The 25,000-nt window shown below is 39.7% G+C and overlaps 1 protein-coding gene across 1 annotated transcript in view; it reads left to right on the forward strand.

Annotated features, from left to right (window-relative positions):
* Positions 1-25,000, forward strand: part of si:dkey-21p1.3 (collagen alpha-1(I) chain) — a 54,700-nt gene that overhangs the window by 28,938 nt on the left and 762 nt on the right. Inside the window, exons 7-66 of the mRNA XM_058390274.1 lie at positions 891-944; positions 1,023-1,142; positions 1,235-1,273; positions 1,627-1,680; positions 2,072-2,125; positions 4,778-4,885; positions 5,691-5,744; positions 6,561-6,614; positions 6,719-6,763; positions 7,223-7,276; positions 7,362-7,406; positions 7,484-7,537; positions 7,630-7,674; positions 7,991-8,044; positions 8,219-8,263; positions 8,378-8,431; positions 8,686-8,730; positions 8,829-8,882; positions 11,144-11,251; positions 11,332-11,385; positions 11,468-11,521; positions 12,166-12,210; positions 12,303-12,356; positions 12,484-12,528; positions 13,005-13,058; positions 13,140-13,193; positions 13,276-13,329; positions 13,465-13,518; positions 13,959-14,012; positions 14,149-14,193; positions 14,286-14,330; positions 14,601-14,708; positions 14,788-14,841; positions 14,923-14,976; positions 15,084-15,137; positions 17,038-17,145; positions 17,256-17,309; positions 17,575-17,682; positions 17,767-17,820; positions 17,907-17,960; positions 18,060-18,113; positions 18,199-18,252; positions 18,487-18,594; positions 18,678-18,731; positions 18,855-18,908; positions 19,346-19,399; positions 20,129-20,182; positions 20,280-20,333; positions 20,407-20,460; positions 20,583-20,636; positions 20,739-20,792; positions 20,888-20,941; positions 21,596-21,649; positions 21,746-21,763; positions 21,902-21,964; positions 22,914-22,988; positions 23,092-23,103; positions 23,156-23,279; positions 23,685-23,791; positions 24,974-25,000. The exon at positions 24,974-25,000 is cut by the window's right edge and continues 162 nt beyond it. Coding sequence (XP_058246257.1) covers positions 891-944; positions 1,023-1,142; positions 1,235-1,273; positions 1,627-1,680; positions 2,072-2,125; positions 4,778-4,885; positions 5,691-5,744; positions 6,561-6,614; positions 6,719-6,763; positions 7,223-7,276; positions 7,362-7,406; positions 7,484-7,537; positions 7,630-7,674; positions 7,991-8,044; positions 8,219-8,263; positions 8,378-8,431; positions 8,686-8,730; positions 8,829-8,882; positions 11,144-11,251; positions 11,332-11,385; positions 11,468-11,521; positions 12,166-12,210; positions 12,303-12,356; positions 12,484-12,528; positions 13,005-13,058; positions 13,140-13,193; positions 13,276-13,329; positions 13,465-13,518; positions 13,959-14,012; positions 14,149-14,193; positions 14,286-14,330; positions 14,601-14,708; positions 14,788-14,841; positions 14,923-14,976; positions 15,084-15,137; positions 17,038-17,145; positions 17,256-17,309; positions 17,575-17,682; positions 17,767-17,820; positions 17,907-17,960; positions 18,060-18,113; positions 18,199-18,252; positions 18,487-18,594; positions 18,678-18,731; positions 18,855-18,908; positions 19,346-19,399; positions 20,129-20,182; positions 20,280-20,333; positions 20,407-20,460; positions 20,583-20,636; positions 20,739-20,792; positions 20,888-20,941; positions 21,596-21,649; positions 21,746-21,763; positions 21,902-21,964; positions 22,914-22,988; positions 23,092-23,103; positions 23,156-23,279; positions 23,685-23,791; positions 24,974-25,000 — 3,582 coding nt within the window. The remainder of the gene's footprint in view (positions 1-890; positions 945-1,022; positions 1,143-1,234; positions 1,274-1,626; positions 1,681-2,071; positions 2,126-4,777; positions 4,886-5,690; positions 5,745-6,560; positions 6,615-6,718; positions 6,764-7,222; positions 7,277-7,361; positions 7,407-7,483; positions 7,538-7,629; positions 7,675-7,990; positions 8,045-8,218; positions 8,264-8,377; positions 8,432-8,685; positions 8,731-8,828; positions 8,883-11,143; positions 11,252-11,331; positions 11,386-11,467; positions 11,522-12,165; positions 12,211-12,302; positions 12,357-12,483; positions 12,529-13,004; positions 13,059-13,139; positions 13,194-13,275; positions 13,330-13,464; positions 13,519-13,958; positions 14,013-14,148; positions 14,194-14,285; positions 14,331-14,600; positions 14,709-14,787; positions 14,842-14,922; positions 14,977-15,083; positions 15,138-17,037; positions 17,146-17,255; positions 17,310-17,574; positions 17,683-17,766; positions 17,821-17,906; positions 17,961-18,059; positions 18,114-18,198; positions 18,253-18,486; positions 18,595-18,677; positions 18,732-18,854; positions 18,909-19,345; positions 19,400-20,128; positions 20,183-20,279; positions 20,334-20,406; positions 20,461-20,582; positions 20,637-20,738; positions 20,793-20,887; positions 20,942-21,595; positions 21,650-21,745; positions 21,764-21,901; positions 21,965-22,913; positions 22,989-23,091; positions 23,104-23,155; positions 23,280-23,684; positions 23,792-24,973) is intronic.

Below are 25,000 nucleotides of genomic sequence, written 5' to 3' on the forward strand. Positions count from 1 at the left end.
AAGAAACTTTGGGTGACTGAAATATCATTACCTCCAGTTCATCACAGCATGATGTCATTTATAATCTGAAGAAAAAAATTCTGTAACATTATTATAATAAATCTGAAATGGAAATTTCTAATCATAAATAAAATCTACATTTTAAGTCATCTTACACATTCTGTACAAACTTGAACATTGAATGAGCTGCTTCGAGTCGAACCTTGTGAAATCTCAGAACATCATTAAATCATCATGTTGCTCAGGCTTTAGAAGAAGCTTCCAGGTTTTCCATGTCTACACAGTGGGAATGTTTCCGACTCTGGTGAAGACGATGGTGCTTTACAGCCTGGTAGAGAAGCCGTTTCAGTGAACAGTATTGCAGAATTATGAGGACAGAACATACAGCAGGCATTAACGCAGAACATGGTCTGATTGCTGATCTTGATGAAAATCTCCCTCTTCTCCTCCTCCTCATTGGAGCCATGAAATGTTTGGTCTCTTGGTCATTCGAGTCCCACAGTGTCTTAGATCCTGTGAGAGGAAATTGAGTTTGTCAGGATTTCATTGAATTAAATCTGAAAAGAGAGGAGAGGCGGGTCGTTTAGCTCCGCCGAGAGAGCTTTATAAACGAGAGCAGACTCGCCGAGAGACACAGAGAGAGAAAGATTAGACTGAAAACAGGAAAACGGATTAGTGAAATGATTTAATGAAGCCGAAGAGGAGATCTGTGTGCTGTGAAGTGTACCGGGAGCTCCGGCGCCGTCGTGTGGACAGGAAGCGTTACTGAGACTGAATGAATTTAAAAGAAATGATGTTTGATTTTTATGTGAATTGTTTTTGATATTTTATTGGTGTTTATTTACACTGTAATAATAACGCTGGCTGTCTTATCACACTGTTGTCACCAGGGGCATCAGGGTCCTCCTGGACATCCTGGAGTTCCAGGACCAAAAGGAGAAAAGGTACACAATATTTTTATACCCTGAAAATATTGATATTCTAAAATGAATATTCTGTTTGATTTCTCTCATTTCCCATAGGGCACTGCGGGATCGACGGGACATCCAGGGCGCACAGGGTACAGAGGGCCAACCGGTCCACCCGGGATTCCCGCCATCCTCATGTGGATGACATCAGAGGAGGAATGGCAAGAGTTTAAGGTGAGTGTTATGGGTCATTACGGTGATGTTACATAATCATTTAAATAATAGAACTCTGCAGCAGACCAGAAATCTTTTCTTTCCACCAACAGAAGAGTAAACTCTACAGCAAGCTGATGGCCTCATGGCCGGTAAGAGTCCCTGATTTTAAAGGAGTCACAATGCAGAAAACAGATACCAAGTATGACCTGTTCTCTGAGTAATAAAAAAATATTCATTACTGACAAATTGCTGTAGTCTAAGAGAATAACACTCTTTAGGACATGAGTCTGAAGGAAAATAATTAATGAAAGGGTGGTGTGATAATGTGGAGATACTGATACCGCCCTGAAGTTTATTATTATTATTATTATTATATATAACTGTTAAACTCTCAGTTAACTCTGACTCCTTACTCCTGTTCTTCATGGATTTTTAAAGGACCGAAAATCTTACTAGTTATATGAACAAAATTCTGTAGATCTAATAACGTATTTTTTCTCAGAGACAGAAAGGACGTCCAGGACCACTGGGGAGACCTGGAGATCCCGGTCCACCTGTGAGTCACCCCGATATCGTAATAAACAGAAATGTTTCATATTAAAAATGAACAATTAGATAACTGACCAGACGACACTGACTAACAACAATACAGAGGTGATCTTTATTTCTCACATATAAATTACAGCAGGGTCAAATACTTTTTTTTTTGCATATCCCAGGTTAGGGGTCAGAGTGCAGGGTCAGTTATGATACAGTGACCTGGACCAGAGAGGGTTAAGGGCCTTGCTCAGGGGCTCAACAATGCTGTTGTCTTTAAGATAACGTTCTTCATTGTCTCTTCTTTTGTATGTTCCTCAGGGATCCATTGTTTTGGGGTTTTTTGTTGTTTGTTTGTTTATAATATAAACACAGTTTTTCTGACTTTTGCTTTGTGTTTTTGTCTTTAGGGCCATCTAGGAGTTCCAGGGAAACAGGGCAAGAAAGGAGTCACAGGGCCGATTGTAGGCACCGGACTGAACACATTGTTAAACCCTAACCCCTAACCCTAACCCCTAACACTAACCCCTAACCCTAACCCTAACCCTAACCCTAACCCCTAACCCTAACCCTAACCCTAACCCTAACCCCTAACACTAACCCCTAACCCTAACCCTAACCCCTAACCCTAACCCTAACCCTAACCCTAACCCTAACTCTAGGAGTTCCAGGGAAACAGGGCAAGAAAGGAGTCACAGGGCCGATTGTAGGCACCGGACTGAACACATTGTTAAACCCTAACCCCTAACCCTAACCCCTAACACTAACCCCTAACCCTAACCCTAACCCCTAACCCTAACCCTAACCCCTAACCCTAACACATTGTTAAACCCTAACCCCTAACCCTAACCCTAACCCTAACCCCTAACCCTAACACATTGTTAAACCCTAACCCCTAACCCTAACCCCTAACCCTAACCCCTAACCCCTAACCCTAAACCTAACCCTAACCCCTAACCCCTAAACCTAAACCCTAAACCTAAACCCTAATCCTAAACCCTAACCCTAACCCTAACCCTAACCCCTAAACCTAAACCTAAACTCTAAACCTAAACCCTAATCCTAAACCCTAACCCTAACCCTAAACCCTAACACTAACCCCTAACCCTAACCCCCAACACTAACCCCTAACCCTAAACCCTAACCCTAACCCTAACCCCTAACACTAACCCCTAACCCTAAACCCTAACCCTAACCCTAAACCCTAATCCCAAACCCTAACCCTAAACCTAAACCTAAACCCTAACCCTAACCCCTAACCCTAAACCCTAACCCTAAACCCTAAACCCTAACCCTAACCCTAACCCTAAACCCTAACCCTAACCCTAACCCTAACCCTAAACCCTAACCCCTAATCCTAACCCTGACCTTATACTCTAAACTCTAACCCTAAACTCTAATCCAAACACAGCTCAGTGGCCCAACTAATCCCTAAAGCTCATAAGCCTTAATAAGTATGTATAAATTTACACAGATATAATTTAATAAGATGAATATCTGCCATACTTATTAAGTGTGGTCCTGTCCCCATGATAGCTGCTCGTCATTTAAGTTGAAGCACCGAGGCTGAGAGTTGTAGCTCTGTATGTTAGAGTGAGCTCTTTCAGCATTTTGAGACATTTTGACAGATTTAGAAACTGAGTTAGTTTATAAATCAAAATCAGATTCAGAGTCAGGTTTAGAATTAGGATCAGGATCAAAGTTGGCTTTAGAGTCAGGTTCAGAATCGAGAGTGTCAAGTTCAAATTGATCCTCAGATATATCATACTGTAATCAGCGTTAGGCCATGTCCACACGAATACCGTTTTGGCCTTCGCTCCACACTGAGACGCTGTTTTTAGTAAACGACAACGTATCTTTTTGAAAATGCTCTCCAAAGTGGATAAATTTGAAAATGCTGATGCATTTTTAGTCACGTGACACAGACCGATTCAGCTAAAATGGAGTCTACATTCTCACTCGCTTTTGCAGCTTCATACTCCTGTGTTACTCGCAGCAACAACTCCACCTCACTGTCGGTCCATTTTAAAAAACTCGCTGTGTTTCAAAGAGCCGGAAAGTAAATAAACACCAGGCGTAAATGATGCAGGTCTTGCGTTTTACTCAAGCGCAGTACAGGGCCATAAACATTTTCAGACGTTACAGTTTGGATGACCAACTTTCAAATTGATCTGGATTATTGTAGACATTATTGTAGCTTCAGATTTAGAATTTGAATCAGGATCAAAGAAAAAGTGGAATTCAGAGTCGGCCTCAGAAATAGATATTTCAGGCTCAGAGTTGGAATCAGAACCAGAAAACACTACACCTCATTCAGAACCCTAATTCTGGTTACTAAACTTCATTTAGTAATCACACATAAACATTGACCAGATTCTCATCTTGATCCAATCTACAGTTTTGTATAAAACCTGATCGAACAGTGACGCCTCCGGTCTGTGTGTTCAGACTGTGGGGTGCTTTTGCTCTCAGGTGTTCATCTTCTTTAATAAAATCTATTATTTATCAGAAAAAGCATGTGAGGAAATGATGGATCTGCTGAACAGGAGACCATTCTTGGATGAAGCAGATAAAAGTTCTTGTGCATGAACAAATCCAATCACGGTCCACTGAAATCCATCCAGAGTGAAATTACAGCAGCTTCTAAAGTCTTTTTAGGTTTTCAGTAGTCTGGAATCAACACTAATAATCATCGATTTCGTTTTTTTTAGCAAAGAAGAGAGAGAAAGAGAGATAGAGAGAGAGATCGAGAGAGAGAGAGAGAGAGAGAGAGAGAAACCAAGCAGTTTAACTCATAAAAATGATTTCCTGTAAATGGCCATATATCTCACTCATGGTTTCTCAGTTTAGCCTTAAATTAATCTGTTTTTGTTCTGTATATATAGTAATAAAGTTGTAGCAGGAGCAGCTGTAAGCCTCTACATTCACATTTAATTTACGTCTGGCCAAAAACATTTACAAAATGTTCCCCAAATGTATTTGATCATCTGAGACACTTTGGTATTAAAACTACACGGCTAATGCAGCTAACAAGTAACAGAGGCTGAAAGCTTAACACTTAGCTTTGTTATTATGGACTTATCATCAACAACTGATGCTTTATATGTACATGTCAGGGGAGAGCAGGGCCACCTGGGATACCTGGACCTCCTGGAAGACCAGGCCAAGATGGCACACCAGGAAAAGATGGAGAAACAGGCCAAGCAGGACCACGTGGGGAAAACGTACGCAACTTCTATAACTCTCACAGAGACCACAAATAAATGATGTGTTAGAATATTTTATCTTTACAACTGGAGGTTCCATGTCTTCTACCTGGATGGAGATGATTCACAAGAATATGAAGGTGTAGCTGCAGCTGAGACACATTAAAGGAGCTGATTGTAATGTTCAGAGCCCCCTGGTGGCTGGAAGGTGAAACACCCTGACAACCAAACCATGATCCAGGAACCAGCAGTGCCAAAAAGTTAAACAGAGATTAGCTTTATGCTAAAGTGGGAGGCAATGCAATGTAGTGATCAGCAAAGGAAGTGAGGGATGATGCTTCTTCACCTCCGACTTCTCACATTCAACACTGCTCTTCACTGCGCTGCTACCAGAGACATTCACAGAAAACTCCACCATATCGATGACTACACATTTGTCTCTGTGAAAGAGCTGTTATTACAGAAACAATAACACGTTAGAGTGAGTGCCTTAATATAGACCTGTGATTTGCAGCTGTGAGAGAAAACTAATCAACACCTTCCAACCAATCAGAATCCAGAACTCTGCAGCGCTGTGGTGGAAAACCAGATAATGAACGGTACTAATATACAGCTTTAGTAAGCACAGACTAAAAGACAGAAATGAAAGTTCAGCAGGAGAGCAGTGGAGTGGAATGAAAAGCAAAGGAGTTTTAATCTGTGAACACACAGTACCTGGTTTCACTTCATTTATAACTAGTGCCAGAAACACTACTTTCTCTGTGTTCACAAATCATAATATCATTATTTGACAGTGTGTGTGTGTGTGTGTGTGTGTGTGTAGGGTCCACGGGGATACAGAGGAGAGCAGGGCAGTAAAGGGGACCTGGGTGAGTGGGTAAGAGCCTGCAGGGTTTCTTTATAAATCACAGTAATCTTTTTTTTTTTTCCGTAGCTGATTATTAAATATTAATATCACAGACGCACCAATAACATACACTATATTGCCAAAAGTTTTGGGACACCCCTGCAAATCATTGAGTTCAGGTGGTGTTTTTCAGGGGTTGGGCTCGGCCCCTTAGTTCCAGTGAAAGGAACTCTTAATGCTTCAGCTTCATACCAAGACATTTTGGACAATTTCATGCTCTTTGTGGGAACAGTTTGGGGATGACCCCTTCCTGTTCCAACATGACTGTACACCAGTGACCAAAGCAAGGTCCATAAAGACATGGATGAGTGAGTTTGGTGTGGAGGAACTTGACTGGCCTGCACAGAGTCCTGACCTCAACCCCATAGAACACCTTTGGGATGAATTAGAGTGGAGACTGTGAGACAGACCTTCTCGTCCAACATCAGTGCCTGACCTCACAAATGTGCTTCTGTTAAAAGGGAATGGTCAAAAATTCTCATAAACACACTCCTAAACCTTGTGGAAAGCCTTCCCAGAAGAGTTGAAGCTGTTATAGCTGTAAAGGGCGGGACAACTCCATATTACATTCATGTCCCTGTTTTTGGCAATATAGTGTATATTTTCAAACTGAGTTCAATGTTTTTTTAAAAATATTTATTTAACTTTAAGTAATGGGGACATCACAGAACATGTTACCGTTACCTTGTATGGGAGCATCATTAACGAGTGAGCTAGTTATCACACCGATACCTGATACCAGGATTGATATCGGTCTTTAAAATGTGGTATTTCTTGACCTTTCAGGGTTACACTGGAGAACCAGGACCTCAGGGTGAGAAAGGCAGGAATGGGGAGAAGGTAAACCTCCTGATTAACTCCTGTAACATTATGCTGGGATAAGTTCAAACACTGATGTGGGCTTGTTTGTTTGTTTGTTTGTTTGTTTGTTTGTTTGTTTACAGGGAAATAAAGGGGAAGTTGGTCTGATTGGAATAACCAGCTATGCTGTAAGTGAATACATAGACGAGAGCTGCCGCTATATCATGTTTACATAAATACCGTCAATGACTGCTGTACAATTTCAACTGTAATGCTGTGAGCTTAATCCCTCATTTGTATGACTGACTGACTGATTGACTGATTGATTGATTGATTGATTGATTGATTGATTGATTGATTGAGCTAAGAAAATATGATCTTTTTAAAACTTGCAAACCTGTGCTAATGATCTTTTTAAAACTCTGCAACCTGTGCTAATGGTTAATACTGATGTGGGTGTACACAGCCGAACACACTAAATATAAAAATCCATCTGTTTCCATTTATCTTAAAAGGATTGTTTTATAACTGTGTTATAACTGTACTGGTGTCTCTCTTGCTAGCAGGGATGAGGATATTTTAATGATAACAATTTAATGACACTTGAAATGGTTTAAAAAATCTAAAAAATAACTGTACATGTTTAGGGGCTGCCTGGACCGCGAGGACAGCGGGGGATTATGGGAGCACTCGGTCCTCCTGTACGTTACTTACTAAACTCTTTTATATCACTTCTTATCATTATATAATTATTTATTTACCTCCTGAACCCTACGTGTCGTTTAGGGAGAACCTGGATGGCCTGGGTTTACAGGACCTCCGGGTCCAACAGTACGTATTAAATTCTATTTACTGTCCACTTGTCCTTCTCTTTCCCTCTTTAATGACATGTTGATGGTGTCCTGCAGGGTCGTATGGGAGCGAGAGGTGGAGAAGGACCAGGTGGAGTTAAAGGACCTCCTGTATGAGCAATGTTCTCTTCACTACTTTAAAAAAATATATAAAATATACACAAATACTTATTTATAGATTCAATTTAATCGCCTTTCTTCAGGGTCAGCCTGGTGACATCGGAGTGAGAGGAGAAGTCGGGAAACCAGTAAGTCACACACACACACACACACACACACACACACACTTTACCAGGGAAAAAAATAATGAAAACTTGTTTTTGCTTCTATCACAATATACTTTTTTTTGGTGAAATATATATATATATATAGTATAAACCAGTATAACCTTTCTTGAAAATATAATTTGCTGCTGACTGTAAAAAAAAAAAGTAATAAAAAAAAACCCCTCCAAATGCTTGCAGTGTTAAGTGTAATTATTAAGACCCACATGAGTGTGAGTGAAGCGTCTACAAACTCAAAGCCTTTCTTCATGTTATATGTTAATAAAATGTGTGTGTTCAGGGAGATCCAGGTCCTGATGGTATGATCGGATTTCATGGAGACAGTGGGCCACAGGTGTGTGTGTGTGTGTGTGTGTTTATAATTACTCTCTCACTGTAACCATGGAAAAAGATGAAAGTGTAAAATGATTATTGTTGTGTTTCCTTGAGGTAACAACACCCACTCTGGTCCAAATCTCTACACCGGATACTTAACTCCATAACAGTGTTTTTTATTTTTGAATTTTAGGGTAAAGCGGGACGAGATGGCCCTCCAGGTCCTAAAGGAGATCCGGTATGTTTTCCTAGATATTACACAAATTTCTGCTTTACTTTTAATAACCTTTTTAATATTATATGTCATATTTATTCTGTTTCATTTGGATCTCCTGTGTTTATTTATCTTCAGGGACAGACTGGAAATGAAGGCTCCATTGGAGACCCAGGACCACCAGGACCACCAGTAAGACTGACCACTTTATGAATGAGCTACACATGGACCATACACTCTTTATGGACCTTGCTTTGGTCACTGGTGTGCGGTCATGTTGGAACAGGAAGGGGTCATCCCCAAACCTTCTTAGAGTTATGCTTGCTAGATTAACAGAGATGTCTTACAGATGTTCTTGTTTTATACAGAGGTGTCAATGAAACAATGTGAAGTTTCTACCTAGTTTTAATGTACACTATCTAATCACCATTCATGTTTTTTTCCAGGGTGCTGCTGGAAAAGATGGAAAACCAGGACCCTCAGGTGATCCAGTAAGATTATTTTACACAGTTCTTTATTTATTTAACCAATCAGAACTTACCTTTACAGCAAAAATGATATTTTGAACTGTTTTCTGTTTTATATTCAGGGTCCGAAAGCTGAGCGAGGAGATAAGGGAGATCCTGGTGAAAAAGGAGAACAAGTGAGTTTATTAGATAGATAGATAGATAGATAGATAGATAGATAGATAGATAGATAGATAGATAGATAGATAGATAGATAGATAGATAGATAGATAGATAGATAGATAGATAGATAGATAGATAGATAAATTCGCTTGAGGAAAAGTTGATTCAGTGAATGAACTGATGTAGAAAATTAGGTTTAAATCTTAATCAGAATAGCAGTGATTTAAACATGATAAGCTAAAGCTTATAACAAACACGATCTGACCTTTAAAAGAGGATGAAGTAAGAAAGAATGATCATTTCTCTGTTTCATCCATAGATGCTAGCTAGGCGAAGTCACAAAGCTAAATTCAGTCGAAGCTAGCGGGCTATCTTTCTGATTCAAAAATTAATCTTGATATATTTTTAAAGTTAGATAAGAATTTCTTAAATATACTAAGTTATAAATTACCTTAGTAAAGAATATGTTTTTTAATTTTTAAAACATTTTTTTTATTTACCTCAGTGATGTTTGGCGCCTCGAGCCTGCTTTTTAACGATCCTCCGTGTATCCTGTTTGACTGACATTTGGTTAAGCAAATGAGCAAGCAGATAAGCTCTTCAAACCCCACCCACATGTGTAGAATATTATTAAATTTCGTATGAAACAGTATTATTATTTCCTCTGAATATATCGCTGTTTTTAATATAACCTTAACTGTGAAAGAATATTTATAATAACGCTGAAAGCAGAATGATTATCAATGTCATATTGCGTTATAAAAACATTTCTATCTAACTTCATGAGAACTTTTAAATAGTGTGAATGAAAATTCTGGAAAAAAACTTCTCTGTTAACTGGTATTATTCCATCATTTCCAGTATGTATGACAAGGTACAGTATAATGGAAAAATCTTCCACTGAAACAATGGCAGGTTTTAATCCTTCGTGGTCACGTGATTTGCTATTTTGCTGAATGACCATTAGATGGTGTCGGAACTCAGAGCCCCCTCCGAGTGGACATATCACCGGGTGGAATTTTAGTTTGCGTCTATTTCTCTTAGCTTTCCATAATCTTACCCAATGAACTCAATAAACTACCAAAAACTTAGCCAAAATAAAGGAGATCTCAGTCAGCAGATGAGAAGAAGCAGGTTTCTTTATTCAGCCATGCAGTCAATCACATGCATTTCTGAAGAGAGCAGCTGGTCTAAAAAACCCAAAAAAATTCCCCTCTACTTATACCTCAGGTGCCCCATGGCACCTCCTTTTCCTAATTTAAATATTCCCATTATATTCAATGTATGGCTACTTTCATCCCTCCTTCCTTAATTTACATACTTTTACCATTTCCCATTATTTTCTTATTTGTCCTGATACTGCCCCTAAATTGAGGTCATCCTCCCCTTGATGACATCAATGTTCCTCTTCTCAATTTCCCCCCCCTTTTTTTAGACTAATTTGGAAATTTTCAAATTAGTACCCTAACCTTTTCTCCTTTTCTCTGTCATCTTTGACCTTTATTTAAGTTAGATACGCTTCTATTTCTAAGTTTAAATGTGCTTCTATTCCTAAGTAATTCTAAGTAAGCCTTACCACTATCGTGCTTCATTGTGCTTCATTGCTATTAGTTACTGATGTTCCGATGCTGTTATGTCTAGCTTACTGGCCATGCTGTCTGTCTTCTCTCATCTTGGTGCCTATTCTGGGCCCTAAAAACCCCCTTTCTTGCTCACCAGTCTCAGTGTGGTTATTACACTAGCACACTAATATTAAAGGTTCTGCATGATTATTATAAGGTTATACATGATTATTCTAAAGGTTATACATTTGCATTAATCAAAGCCAGCTACTAATCAATAGCTAAATAATTTTGATAGATAACCACTACTTTTCGGCAGAGTATTGATATTTTAAATCTAGGCATGTAATTTTCTCCGACAATGGGCATCACTGCACGTGCAGCAGGTGGATTCTGTGGCTCTTAAATGAAACAGATAATAAATAAAATCAATTTTAATAAAAAGAAGAAGACATCTGAAATACTCTGAGTGATGTAACTGTTCTCTTTAATATCTTTAGTTCTTAGAAATGTGCAGCGACACAACAATTATTAAAATAACTGTTACTCTAAGTAGAAAGGAATACTAAAGGAGATAATAAATCATCAACAAGCGCTCCTAAAAGTAAGTGTAGAGTTCATGAAGCTAGGATTAACAGTGAAATAATTCTTCCTGTGGAAGTGACAATGTTTTAGCATTGACGTATCGAAGCACATTGTGTGTATGTTCTCAGGGTTCTCCAGGTTCTCCTGGTTTTTCTGGGTTCCGTGGTCGAGCAGGACGATCAGGTGTTCAGGGAGAACCCGGGCTGACCGGATCCACTGGATCACCAGGACCACAAGTAAAATTTTTCTAGTTTTGTTTGTACTTTCGTTCAGATGATATTTTTGTACTTCCCTGTGATGGTGTTTAATCTTTTAGGGTTTGGAAGGAAGTGCTGGAGATCAGGGTAAGCAAGGAAAAGATGGACCAAAGGTAATGGAGGTCATTTAGAGAGGGATCAAGCAAGACAGAGTGCAAGGTTTTTTTTCTTAAATATAAACTTTTTTATCTTCAGGGAGAACGAGGTCCTGATGGTGCAACTGGAGTTCCAGGACAGAGAGGTGATAAGGTACGTAATCAGAGAAACGACCGTTTGAAGTAATAAATATTGTCCGATGTAATGGAGCTTGAAGGAAGATTGAATAAAAAATGAGACAGAAGTGTGATAAACCTCTTATCTCAGCAATCAGACCTATCGTAGGCCCCTCCTAATGAGCCGCTTTGTTTGTGACTCTGCCTACCACAGCACTGAAGCGAAAGTCAGTTCAGAAAATCAGGAATCTTATGTCTCTCACTGGTTCTTTGCCTTGTTTCTTTGGTGGAAGCATTTTAAGTCTTCATGTAGAACCCTACCAAAGAGTATTTACTTTTCAGGTAAAGTAGAACCTATTCAACATAACAGAACCCTTAAGCATCCAAAAAATAAAAATCCCATGAGGAACATGTCTTTGTGTGAATGGGTCAACCTGTCCAGTTATTGGAGTTTATGATTGCTAGGTTCTCTTCTGCTCACTAGCTTCACTTGCTAGCTAGCTGTCTCTAACCAGGTAGCTTTCATTTGTTTGGCTGCTTCTGTTTCCTAGACTGCATCATTCCTAAACTGGAATTAATAGAATGAATTTTTGGGTGAAATAACAGTTTAATAGGTCATTTTTATAGATTCTTGAATTGTACAAAAGTGAGAAATGTAATTTTTTCCCCTCATAATGAAAGGGTCGTTTGGGACGGGGTGGATTCACTGGTCTGCCAGGGCCATTGGTAAGACCATATTCTTATATGATAATAGCTGATTTTAGCCAAGACAGCAAAGTTACTATTCTTACATTGTAACACTCCGATGGTTTTTATAGGGGCAAATGGGGAAATCAGGAGAGCGAGGACCCGAAGGAGAGCCTGGTATCAAGGTTCCTGTGTACATCAGATTAAATATATTTGTAGATAAAATGAAGACGATGTTGAAAATAATTATTACTGAAGATATTCTCAGTATATGGCATGTGTTTTTGAATTGGTTGTGATTTGGGCTTGCAGGGTAGAACAGGATTTCCAGGAGGACCTGGAGCTAAAGGCCTGAAGGTAGGAGGTGCTGACGAGTGCTTTAAACATAGCTAATCAAAAAACATAAAATAAAAATATTTATAAAACATAAACATAAAATATAAATATCAAAATTCAAATCTTTCAGTCTTGGCATAGAGTCCAACAGCATCCTGTATGTCATAAGCCCTAGTCCATGAAACCTAAATCCTAGACTCCTAACCTCAAGCTTGAATTAAACCTCAATAACTAGTAGTCCAACAATGTACACTGTTGACTTTCATCACTAACTGTAGCAAATTTCTTAACCTAAATCCTTACCTCTAAACTTTACATCCTTAATCTAATTCTTAATTCAATCTAACTCCAATCCATAATAATTTTATTATCTAACCTTTAATCCAAACACTAGGGTTACTAATCTATCTCAGGGGGATATAGGTGACATAGACATATAGGATTTGAGATCATCAGAGGGAATTTAACCTAGATTTGCTTTTTTTATATATATATAGGGGCTGCAGGGTTTCCCAGGGATTCAAGGGCAGGATGGAATTCATGGTTCTCCAGTAAGTTCAGGGTATAGTGAAGAATCAGTGGTATACCGGAGACACAGCAGTGAAAGTGACCAAGTGAAAATTCTCTTTCAGGGACTCACAGGAGCACTTGGAGCAAATGGAGACACGGGATCTTCAGGACACAAGGTGAGAGACATTCATCCAGTGTCAGATGATTTAACCTTCTGGACCAGTGATGGACCTGTGATGGACTCGGTTTGTCTTTCAGGGTTTCCAGGGAAAGCCTGGCACTCCTGGTCTACAAGGTCCAGTTGGAAAAAGTGTTAGTAAACTTTTGGTTTCTCACAAATCCGTGGTCCAGGATTTATTCATGAGCTTCAGTGTGTGCTGCTTTACTAAAAGGATCTAAGGATTGTACAGATACAGATTGTGGCTTAAACCCAGTTCCCTTTTACAGGGAGATCCAGGAAGTAGGGGAAACGCTGGCAAACCTGGAAAGCCTGGAGTGATGGTATGTAAGGAAAAAACATTAACATTAATATGCTGAATTGGCAATGGAGATTTTTGGAACTGTTTATCATATTTATAAAGACAAAAAATGTGTGTGCAACCTGGTTACAGAAAACAATCAGCATTAGATCATAATTATGTGTGCTAGTTCATTGCGTTGTTTTGAATTGTCGAGATTTCTTCATATAAATGTGGAGGATGTTGATGTCCATGACGTCCTGATGTAAAAAAAAAGAAGCCCTTCAATTCGAGATGATCCTGCAGGAATGATGTAAAATTAAGATCAAAAAGTCTTAGGAATTTGGTCATCTTGACCAATAAAGATGAATCTGTATATCTGCGATTCCCCACTGCACTGCTGAGAAAAGTGTTTAATGTCATTTGTTGAAACAGATTGAAAGCAAATTTAGCATTGTGTCCTGCTATGTTTGTGTTTGTCAGGGAATCAAAGGCTCTGAGGGACCAAAGGGACTTCCTGGCAATCCTGGGCAGATGGTCAGAACATATTAAAGCACTTTAAATGTCTTAAAGATATTCTTCTTCTTCTTCTTCTTCTTCTTCTTCTTCTTCTTATTATTATTATTATTATTATTGGTTTTCTCGTTGTTCCTGTGACTCTTTGTGTTTGTAGGGAGATCAAGGGAATGAGGGTCCTAAAGGAAAACCTGGACGCCCAGTAAGTTCTCCTTTTAAAGTAATTTGTAAGAGTTTAAGGTGATTCATCTCAAACAATAACATTAATACTTATTAATGTTTGTTTATTTTCAGGGAGCTCGTGGTCTGCCAGCAGTAAAGGGTTACCGAGGACCTCCTGTAAGAAATCACTACAATAAATTTGATCTAAAATTTTTTTATTAGTCACAGTTATAAGGCTAGGAAATAAAACCACACTGAACACTCGGACTGAGCCAAAAGAGGTGGGTTTATTTCATCAGTTAACACCTTATCCCCAAACAGAAGCCAGGATTCAACAAACAATTACAATGTTTTATTTACTTAACGATGATGTGGTCCGAATGTTGCTGTTACAGTTCAGTCATTCTTTATGCCTGGTTATAACTCATTTATATATTTATATTACAGGGTGTACAGGGGAATATGGGTGTGTGGGGTATGGTGGGCCTCCAGGGGCCACCAGGAGATAAAGGGCCTCAGGGTCCACCCGGACCTGTAGGGGTCCCTGGATATCCGGTACAGAATATTTTTTTAAAAAAGTGAATAGTTTCAAAGAAGTCCTAGAATTCTCCATCTAAATAACTTCCTTCACCAGGGTAAAGATGGACCAGTGGGAGGTTTAGGACCTCAAGGAGATAAAGGAGATAAGGTCCGTTATCCTACTCAAGTGGATTATTGATATATACAGATTTGATTCCAGTCACACATCGTAGTGTTTCTTTGTGTACAGGGGGTTAAAGGAACAGAGGGAGTGGAGGGAGTGTCTGGTTTCGATGGTGAGGAGGTAGACTGATTACTGCATTGATCAGATAGGGGAAAGTTATTAAAATGCCATTTTTTTTGTAAATTTGGTGAAATCTGAGAATCAGCTTCTGTAACGCCATGTTTCAGGGTGCTGTTGGAATCATGGGATCCATCGGTCCTCTGGGATTGAAAGGACCACCAGTAAGTTTTAATTTAATCTTGTTTGGGTTTTAAACACCTCCTGATTTCTGTCATAGATAAAATAAATAAATAAACCACAGCCCTAAGAAGGACTGGCGACCTGTCCAGGGTGTACCTTTTCCTTTCGCTCAGTGTGCGCTGGGATATGACCAGCATACCCCCATGACCTTAATTAGGAATAAAGTGGGTATATACAATGGATGGATGGAAATAAACCACAGAGCTTTACAGATTTTGTGTCAACACCAGTCAGTACCAATGGGGCAGTAACAGAGTATGATGAAAATAATGGAGTAGCAATGTGCCATTGATCAGGTTCTAACCAGCACTAGTGTTGGGACACATACAGGGTACCCATAATACACTAGTGAGACACCAAATAGACACTATACTACACCAACAGGATGTTAGTGTTGTCTTAGTAAGACTATAATGTAAAAAGAGAATTAATGGTTATTTTTGATTGTTTAATTAATTGATTAGTGTTAATTGATTAATTAATTGTTTAAACCAGTTAAGCATCAAAAAAGTACAAATGTACACTAAAGGGTAGCAAAGGGGTGTCATTAGTTTCTGGATAGAATTGACACTAAATGGGTATGTGGTACACCAACAGAGTACATCAAAGACACTGGTGAGGCACCAGTCAATAGTGGGGGCAGTGGTAGCTCCAGTGGTTAAGGTTCTGAGTCATTGAGCGGAAGATCGGGTTCAAGCCCCAGCACTGCTCAGCTACCACAGTTGGGCCCTTTAGCAAGAGCTCCAGGGGCACTGCATCATAGCTGACCCTGCACTCTAATCCCCCCAACCCCCAAGGATGGGATATGCAAAGAAAGAATTTCACTGTGCAGTAATGTTTATGTGACAACACAAGACAACTTAAGTTAGTAGAATGTGACAAGGTACTAATGGGGACTATTAGTGTGACTATTGGGGGAATAATGGGGGGACTAGATTTTCAATGGGACAGAATTAGAGCATTGATCAAATGACACTGGGACATTAATTTGGGGAACTATCCATCCATCCATTCTCTACACTGCATTTCCTACTGGGTCACAGAGGAACCTGGAGCTTATCTCAGGAGACATGGGACACACAGCAGGGCAGACTCTGCACAGGATGCCAGTCTATCTCAGGGCACAATCACACACACACAAAAACACAACTTAGGGAATTTAGGGATTCCAATCAGCCGACAGTGCATGTCTCTGGACTCAAGAAACCGGAGTACCTGGACGAAACCCACGAGACACAGGGAGAACATGCACACACACACAAACACACACACACACTACAGTCAATTTAGGGATGACAATCAGCCTACAGTACATATCTCTGTGCTTGTGAAGGAAACCAGATTACCTCAATGAAACCCCCGAGGCCCAGGGAGAACACACACCCAGTGAGATGGGAATCATACGTCAAACCTTCCTATTCAGGGATCTAATGAGTACCAATGTGGCAGCAACAGGACAACAGAGGTGTATTAACACAACCAACAGTTCACTTACACTAGTAAGGCATGAGTGGGGCATTAAAGATTCAACAACCCTTAGTTCAGTAGAATTGAACAAACATGCCAGCATCAGAAGGGCAGTAATGGATACCAAAGAGATACCAAATGGCTAAAAATGGAACATGTGACTAAATGATTATTGTGTACCAATAAACATGAGTAGAGCTTCGGTCCAATGCTTCTTCAATTCTCACACTGACACTATATCCAAGAATTTCATAAGTGTGAAGAACCGATGTCGGGAATCTGTAGGATCCACGATGTCTCCAGCCAAATGTAGAACCACGTGTGCCAAATCCCACCCCACTATGGCCAGTTGTTTCTCCTGTGTCCTCACCGCACTATGAGACATGCTGAATAAAACATTTTTGTGTGTTTCAGGGTGAAAAGGGAAGTCCTGGATTCCCTGGAGCTCCTGGATTAAAAGGTGTCCGAGGAGAAAGAGGGAATCGAGGAACAGCAGGAATAAAAGGCACTACTGGACAGGAGGTACATAGAGAAAAATAAAAACTACACAACATACTGATCATCTACTTGATGTTGTGTAATATGTTTATGTGTAAAAATACAAGTTTTCACTTTAAAGTTTTGTTTTTTAGGGACAGAGTGGCTTTCAAGGGCAAGCAGGAGAACAGGGACCTCCTGGAGAAAAGGTAACACTCGATCCAGGGTCAGCTGGGATGTTCTGTGTGCAGGGAAGTTTCCATGTATTCTGTGTTGTGTTACACATTTCTAATCTCTGGGGACTTGTGACGAGGATTTCTGAGTGGGATTTTTTCAGGACCATCTACACCATTGCCTTTAAACACAAACACTCGAAATAATCAGAGATAGAACATTCAGAGTGAAGAAGCTAATGTTATTTTTCCATTGCTGTGTAATAAGTTGTGACGTAACAAAATGTTTGCATGTCTTCAGGGTCAGTCTGGTTCCAGAGGACGTCCTAGTTCGGCTGGAAAATTCGGACCTGGTGGTGAAACTGGACCCCATGGTGCAAAGGGTGATAAAGGTGAACTTGGACTTATTGTGAGTACCTTTAATCTTACAGAAGGAAATATTAAATATATTGTTAACATTTTTGTTTATATTCATAACTTTGCTTATATTCAGGGCGAGAGCGGGATTCTGGGGCCTCCAGGCCCTGCAGGCGAACCAGGAACATCAGTAAGTGTTTTATGTGTTTCATTACATTCAGGTCAATTAAATTTGTGTTATTTAGATATATATCTCCTAATATCACCTAAATGCAGGGTTTAATAGGAAACCAAGGTGTTGCTGGAAGAAATGGACCCCCAGGGCCGAAGGTAAGTGCTGTTTCTGTCATGAAGGTGAACATGAGCAGTGTTTTAGTGCTGAATTTGTTTAATTCAGGTTTATTTTTTTGGTGTTATTTTGGATGATAGGGAGATTCTGGTGAGCGAGGGAAACCTGGAGATCAGGGAGAAGAAGGACCAGTGGTATGTTGGGTTTTTTATTGATGAAACAAAACACAATTCTGTCTTAAATGCAACAACTGTGTTTGATTCTGATTTATAATTTCAGGGTGTTAAAGGGTTGAGAGGAAAGAAAGGAGAGATCAGAGAACGAGGAAATTATGTGAGGTTTTTTATTTTTTTATATAATATAAAGTTTATAATATATATAATAAAATATAATAGAATATAGAGTTTTTGTAAAGGATAATGGAGATTACATTAGCAATATTTTTGTTTATTAAAGATTCCAGGAAGAGATTTTGCCAAATTCCATGTTTTAATAAACTTTATTAAATTTCACATAACTGTGTATTTAGAGAGTTATTCAACTCTATTGACTCTATTGTTTGTTTAGGGAGCTGTGGGACCTCTGGGTCCTAAGGGGCCTCCTGGAGAAAAAGGCACACTGGGACCTGCTGGACCTCCAGGCAACACAGGGATCAAAGGTCAACTAGGACCAAAGGTAAATGTTTAGAATTGTGTGTTGTTTATTTATTTTCATATGTTATGAGTATTTGAGGGTTTGAGTGATTGTCTTTTAATCAGGGGCAAATGGGACTTTCGGGAAACAGAGGAATTAAAGGTGTGGCTGGAAAACCGGTGAGTCAGTTTTGGACTTGATTCCTCTGTATTCCATTATTTACTTACAGTCTGTACAGTCTTTTAAAAATATATAATAAAATAACACCAGTAGGTAAATCCAGAAAACAATATTTTCCGCAGGGAATTCGAGGCCTGAACGGAAAACGTGGCTCTCATGGAATTCCAGGAAAACCAGTGAGTATCAGTGTTACTCAGAACTAAAATTCAATTCTATATCTACTCTAATATCACACCTTTGCCAGGTAGCAAAATAGGTCTGGCCCAGATCTGGCCCACACAATGCACTTACACTCAGCCCACATACCACAAAGAATGACGGCCCTTTGGTGGCCCATGTCTGGTTTGCCAGATGTGGGCCAAACGTGGGCCAGCACAGGGCCAGCACTGGGCCACACCACATTAACCAAACTATAACCGGGCCACATCTGGCATGCCATCATATAAACAGTGCCATCACTGCCAGACCTGGTCCGCATCTGGTTGACATACCACTCGCCATGCCAGAACTCAGCTTAATGCCAGATCTGGCCCAGACCCGTCTGCTATGTGGGTGATTAATAAACATTTGAAAATAATAAACTTAAATCTTTTTACTTGTGTGTTTTTTTCAGGGTCTCAGTGGCACTGACGGTCTACTAGGAGTTCAAGGCAATGAAGGAGATCCGGTAAGATCGATTTGTCTTCATTTACTGATCACATACATGTCCTGTTTGTCCCTGTGCTTTCCTTATTTGGGCATTGTTTCCTGTTTTTGTTGTGTTGTTCCTGGGATGGTTTATTACCCCACCTGTTGCTTTGTACCCCCTTTTTTTGGTCAATATACATCTGTCTGCTGCTAAGACATTGTTTTCAGTTAGCATTTTGTAGATCCATGATTCCATAACTTCTTGATTTTCTACACAATTAATTCTGTTATTCTGTAAATCCATAGCTTTTAAATTTTAGGGCTGTTAGTTTTGTTGTTCTTAAGTTCTCTAGTTGGTTATATCACTGGTTTTCTGTCTGTAATTCCATAGTTCTTTAGTTCCTTCCTTCCTTGATTACTTCAATAGTTATGTATTTATTTCCACACTTGCTTAATTCTATAATCTCATAGGTCCCTAGTTTTTTAATCCCTTACATCCCCCAGGTACTCATTTTTTGTTCCATAGTTCTCTAGCTTCTTAATTTCTTATTTTCTCTGTCCTTCAATCCTCATTTGATTAATTCTGCAATTCTGTGGTTCTCTGTGTCTTTAACACTGTAGGTCCATCATCTCTTTATGCTCGCAGTACTTAATAATTAGATCCATAATTTTATAATTGTATGATTTTTAATAATTTAACACATTTTGTATTGTAGCTGAACCTTCAGTCTGTCACTCATTGCTGATTGTTGTTGTTGTTGTTGTTCAGGGTAACCGAGGACATAGAGGAGCTCCAGGAAGACCAGGAGAACTTGGCAGACCAGTGAGTGGGTGAAACTGATGATTTATACTCTCGCAAACCTTGGATATTTGACAACAAAACTGTGATAATTTACTTTATTTACTTATGAACCTCACAGGGTCCAGCAGGAGCTCCTGGGATTCCGGGGAAGCTAGGATTCACTGGGATAAAGGTAGATACACCACTTTTTATATCTGTAAATAGTTTTTCCTTAGAACCATAAAAAGAAACAGATGTTCTTACAGGGTTCCTCTGGAGAAACAGGAGAACCTGGACCTTCAGGACCTGTCGGACCAAGAGTATGTTACAGTGATTTAAATCAGTTCCTAATAACTTACTTAAAGATGTTTAAAAATGTAAACCTGAATGAAATGTGTCTTTTATTTCATTTTCAAATGATTATTGTGTTGTTTGAATACAGGGGATTCCTGGACTTGCTGGTGGAAAGGGACACCTCGGTCTTCCAGGACTAAAGGTTCTTAAAAACATCTCATCTCTGTTAGGAAAAAATCACAAACTTCCCAAATATGTCTCACAAATTTAACTGCACATACTTCAAATTCTGTGAATTTTACAGGGAATTTCTGGAATCTCTGGAATCCCAGGACCTGCAGGACCACCAGGGCAGAAGGTAATGTTGATCCTCAAGGAAGGAACATTTCAGTCACTCATTTTCATGACTAAATAACATATGCATTGAAATTCTCATATTTCTCTTATTTTAAGGGAACTCAGGGCGTAGCAGGACCTAAAGGCCAGGCTGGTGCACAAGGTGCACAGGTACACCTCAGTATTTATTTAGCTCCACACTTCTGCGTTTTACTCTGTTTTCTATATTTCACTTTCCAGTTCTGTACAGTTTGTGTCTTTCTGGATCTGTCTATCATTCCTTTGTCCATCTGTTCATCCATCCATTTAACCAAGGATTCATTCCCCAGCTTTATTGATGGATCTATCCATCTTTCCATTTATCCAAGGATCCATCCAGTCATGCTTGGATCTGTTTGTCTCCTTACACATTTTTCCATCCATCCATCCATCCATCCTTCCTCATCCATCCATCCATCCATCCATTCATCCATCCATCCTTCCTAGGATTCATTAATCTCTTTAATCATGGAACTATATATCTATCCATTCTGTCATCCATAAAAAACATTTCCATATCCATGGATCCATCCTGCTAGTTATTTATCTATTTGTTTATCCATTCATTTGCCCTTGGATCTATCTATCTATCTATCTATCTATGGGTCCTTTCATCCATCCATCCATCCATCCATCCATCCATCCAAGTATCTATTTAGATACCAGGTATCTGACAATCCATCATGGCTCCATCCCTCCATCTGAGCCTGTACACTGCTGAATATTTTGCCAGATCTTTGCAGGTTTTTTACAAGAATGTAATAGCAGGTTTTGGTTTGTATTCAGGGTGAAACGGGTCCTCCAGGTTCTCCAGGTCCACTGGGCCTTCCTGGTCTTCCTGTGAGTCAATTAGTAAACATAATAAACCACATAGTAAATCATGATTAATCTCACAGTAATTATGTGGTCTAATTTAAATCCTGTTTTACTCCACAGGGAACTTTAGGGAAGAAGGTAAAAGTTTTCATGTCTTTTTCTTCATCTTTTGATGTAAACCACTACATCAACTACGTGAAGGGAGCGACAGACATGCTGTACATGTTAGGTTACTTTTCTGCATTGTTTTGTATAAAGCTTTATCTCCATGAACAGGGACTGAAGGGTGTGCGAGGTTCCTCAGGGCCGAAAGGAAAGAAAGGACAAAGAGGAGAACCGGTAATGTAGTTTTATTATTCATTCACATGAACTGGTTTATGGGTTTAAAAAGATGATAATGTAGCAGCATAATTTGGATAACAGCCCAAAGTTAATGCTTCATTAACAATAGTTTATCACTTCAGGCTTAAAAAAACTGCTCCAATATACACTTTATTGCCAAAAGTTTTGGGACGTCTGCCTTTACATGCACATGAATGTAATATGGAGTTGTCCCGCCCCTTTACAGCTATAACAGCTTCAACTCTTCTGGAAGGCTTTCCACAAGGTTTAGGAGTGTGTTTATGGGAATTTTTGACCGTTCCTCTAGAAGCACATTTGTGAGGTCAGGCACTGATGTTGGACGAGAAGGTCTGTCTCACAGTCTCCACTCTAATTCATCCCAAAGGTGTTCTATGGGGTTGAGGTCAGGACTCTGTGCAGGCCAGTGTGTGTGCTTTACACCACTGCATCCGATGCTTTGCATTGCACATGGTGAAGGAAGGCTTGGGTACAGCTCCTTGGCCATGAAAACCGGTTCCATGAAGCTCTCTACACACTGTTCTTGAGCTAATGTGAAGGCCACATGAAGTAAGGAGGTCTGTAGCTACTGACTCTTGTGGTAGTGGTGTTGTTATAACACCACTAACAGTTGACTTATAATTATGATGAATAATTAGTAGTGTGGAAATTTTTTACGAATGGAATTGCACAGGTGGAAACCTATCACGGTACCACACTTGAATTCACTGATCTCCTGAGAGCGTCCCATTCTTTCACAAATGTGTGTAGAAGCAGTCTGCATGCCTAGGTGCTGGATTTTTATACACCTGTGGCAGAGGAAGTGATTGGAACACCTGATTTCAATGATATGGAGGGGTGTCCCAAAATTTTTGGCAATGTAGTGTATGAGCGAATATTTCCTGATAGATACTGATAGGTATTTTTCCATCCCACCTCGTTCTTTTAGGGGAAAGCAGGACCTCCTGGAGCTCGAAAAGCAAAACCGGGCACTACAGAGACGAGCAGAAGTGGAGCACAAAATGTTCGTGCAAATATATTTCTGGAGTTTAAAGAATTCATGATGTTTTGTTATTATTAGCATTAATGTAGAGACTCATGCAAATAAAATGGATTCATTAATAAAGTGTAGGAGGCATGTAAAGCTCTCCTGAAGCGTTCATCAGTGTATCTCACTCTTCTGTCCCTCAGAAAGCTCAGAGAAGTCCGAGATCTTACGAGAACGCAGATGCAGAAGATCAACCTCGAGGAACTAAAGAGCATCCTGCGTCCATGTGCAGAGAACTCACACTCCATCATCCTCACCTCCATGACGGTCTGGACCACAGATTATTACACGCTTTCACGCACTTTAGGTTCTGGTACAACATCTAAAAGAATTCAAATTAAATAAATAAATAAATAAATAAATATAACAGTTTGCTGTTAGTTATGGGCTCTCTCCATATCTCTCTCTCTTTCTCTGTCTCTCTCTCTCTGTCTGTCTGTCTGTCTGTCTCTCTCTCTCTCTCTCCATATCTCTCTCCCTCTCTCTCACTCCCCCCATCCTTTCTGAAGTGTTTTTTTCTTGTGGTCAGGACTCACTGTTGAATTCAGAACACATACACACAGAACACTGGGAACTTTTGGCTGGAAGAAAGAAGGATTTCTCCTCATCACCTACTTCCTGTATTTTTTTGGTTAAGTGTGAATTTAGTTTCATTCTTTTTGCTTTCTGCAGGATTTTATTACGTGGATCCGAATAACGGCTGTCCATTTGATGCACTGCAGGTTTTCTGTAACTTTACAGCCGGTGGACTCACCTGCATCTCACCTGTCCAATCACAGGTAAGGAGGGGGGGCAGAGAGAGGGGGAAATAGAGAGGGAGAGTGGGGGAGGGGGGGCAGAGAGAGGGAGAGTGCATTAATATAACCCTGTGATCTGTAGAAAATCAGTAATAAGGTTGTGTGAGATGAGGAAGAGGATATACTGTCTCAGAATTGAGATGATGTGTGAAAGTGAAGTTGTTTAAGTTTCCCTGATGTCTTTAGTTTGTAGGAAGGCTGTGTGTGATGACAGGAAACGCATCATGCTGGTCAGGTGAAGTGCAGAGTGACCGCAGGGTGAGAAACTCTAGCCTAATCTCTCCATCTAAACTCTTTACTCTTAAACCTGGGCAAGATTTTATTCTCACACAGACTCACTAACATTTAACACACACCTTTCAGTTGTGTTCTCTTAAACATTAATTAATTAGATAAAAAAAACATATAATTCATCATTTATATATATATATATATATAAATAAAAATTAAACAGTAAAATCCATAATGTTAAATTACAAAACAGTGCTGATTTTAAACTGTAAAAAATGTAAACAAAAACAACTAATAATATACAGTAATTGTAATATAACTAACGGAACTCTTAATGCTTCAGCTTCATACCAAGACATTTTGGACAATTTCATGCTCTTTGTGGGAACAGTTTGGGGATGACCCCTTCCTGTTCCAACATGACTGTACACCAGTGACCAAAGCAAGGTCCATAAAGACATGGATGAGTGAGTTTGGTGTGGAGGAACCTGACTGTCCTGCACAGAGTCCTGACCTCAACCCCATAGAACACCTTTGGGATGAATTAGAGTGGAGACTGTGAGCCAGACCTTCTCGTCCAACATCAGTGCCTGACCTCACAAATGATCACGCTTCTTGAGGAACGGTCAAAAATTCCCATAAACACACTCCTAATCCTTGTGGAAAGCCTTCCCAGAAGAGTTGAAGCTGTTATAGCTGTAAAGGGCGGGACAACTCCATATTACATTCATGTGCACGTAAAGGCAGACGTCCCAAAACTTTTGGTCTGGCTCACAGTCTCCACTCTAATTCATCCCAAAGGTGTTCTATGGGGTCGAGGTCAGGACTCTGTGCAGGTCAGTCAAGTTCCTCCACACCAAACTCACTCAAAGTCCCAAAACATTTGTCATTATAGTGTATTTGATGTAAAATGTTTATTTGTTCTGTACACAGCTGGAATATCAACAGCTGGATGTAGTT

Source organism: Hemibagrus wyckioides, linkage group LG05 (assembly GCF_019097595.1).
Source record: "Hemibagrus wyckioides isolate EC202008001 linkage group LG05, SWU_Hwy_1.0, whole genome shotgun sequence".
NCBI lineage: Eukaryota > Metazoa > Chordata > Actinopteri > Siluriformes > Bagridae > Hemibagrus > Hemibagrus wyckioides.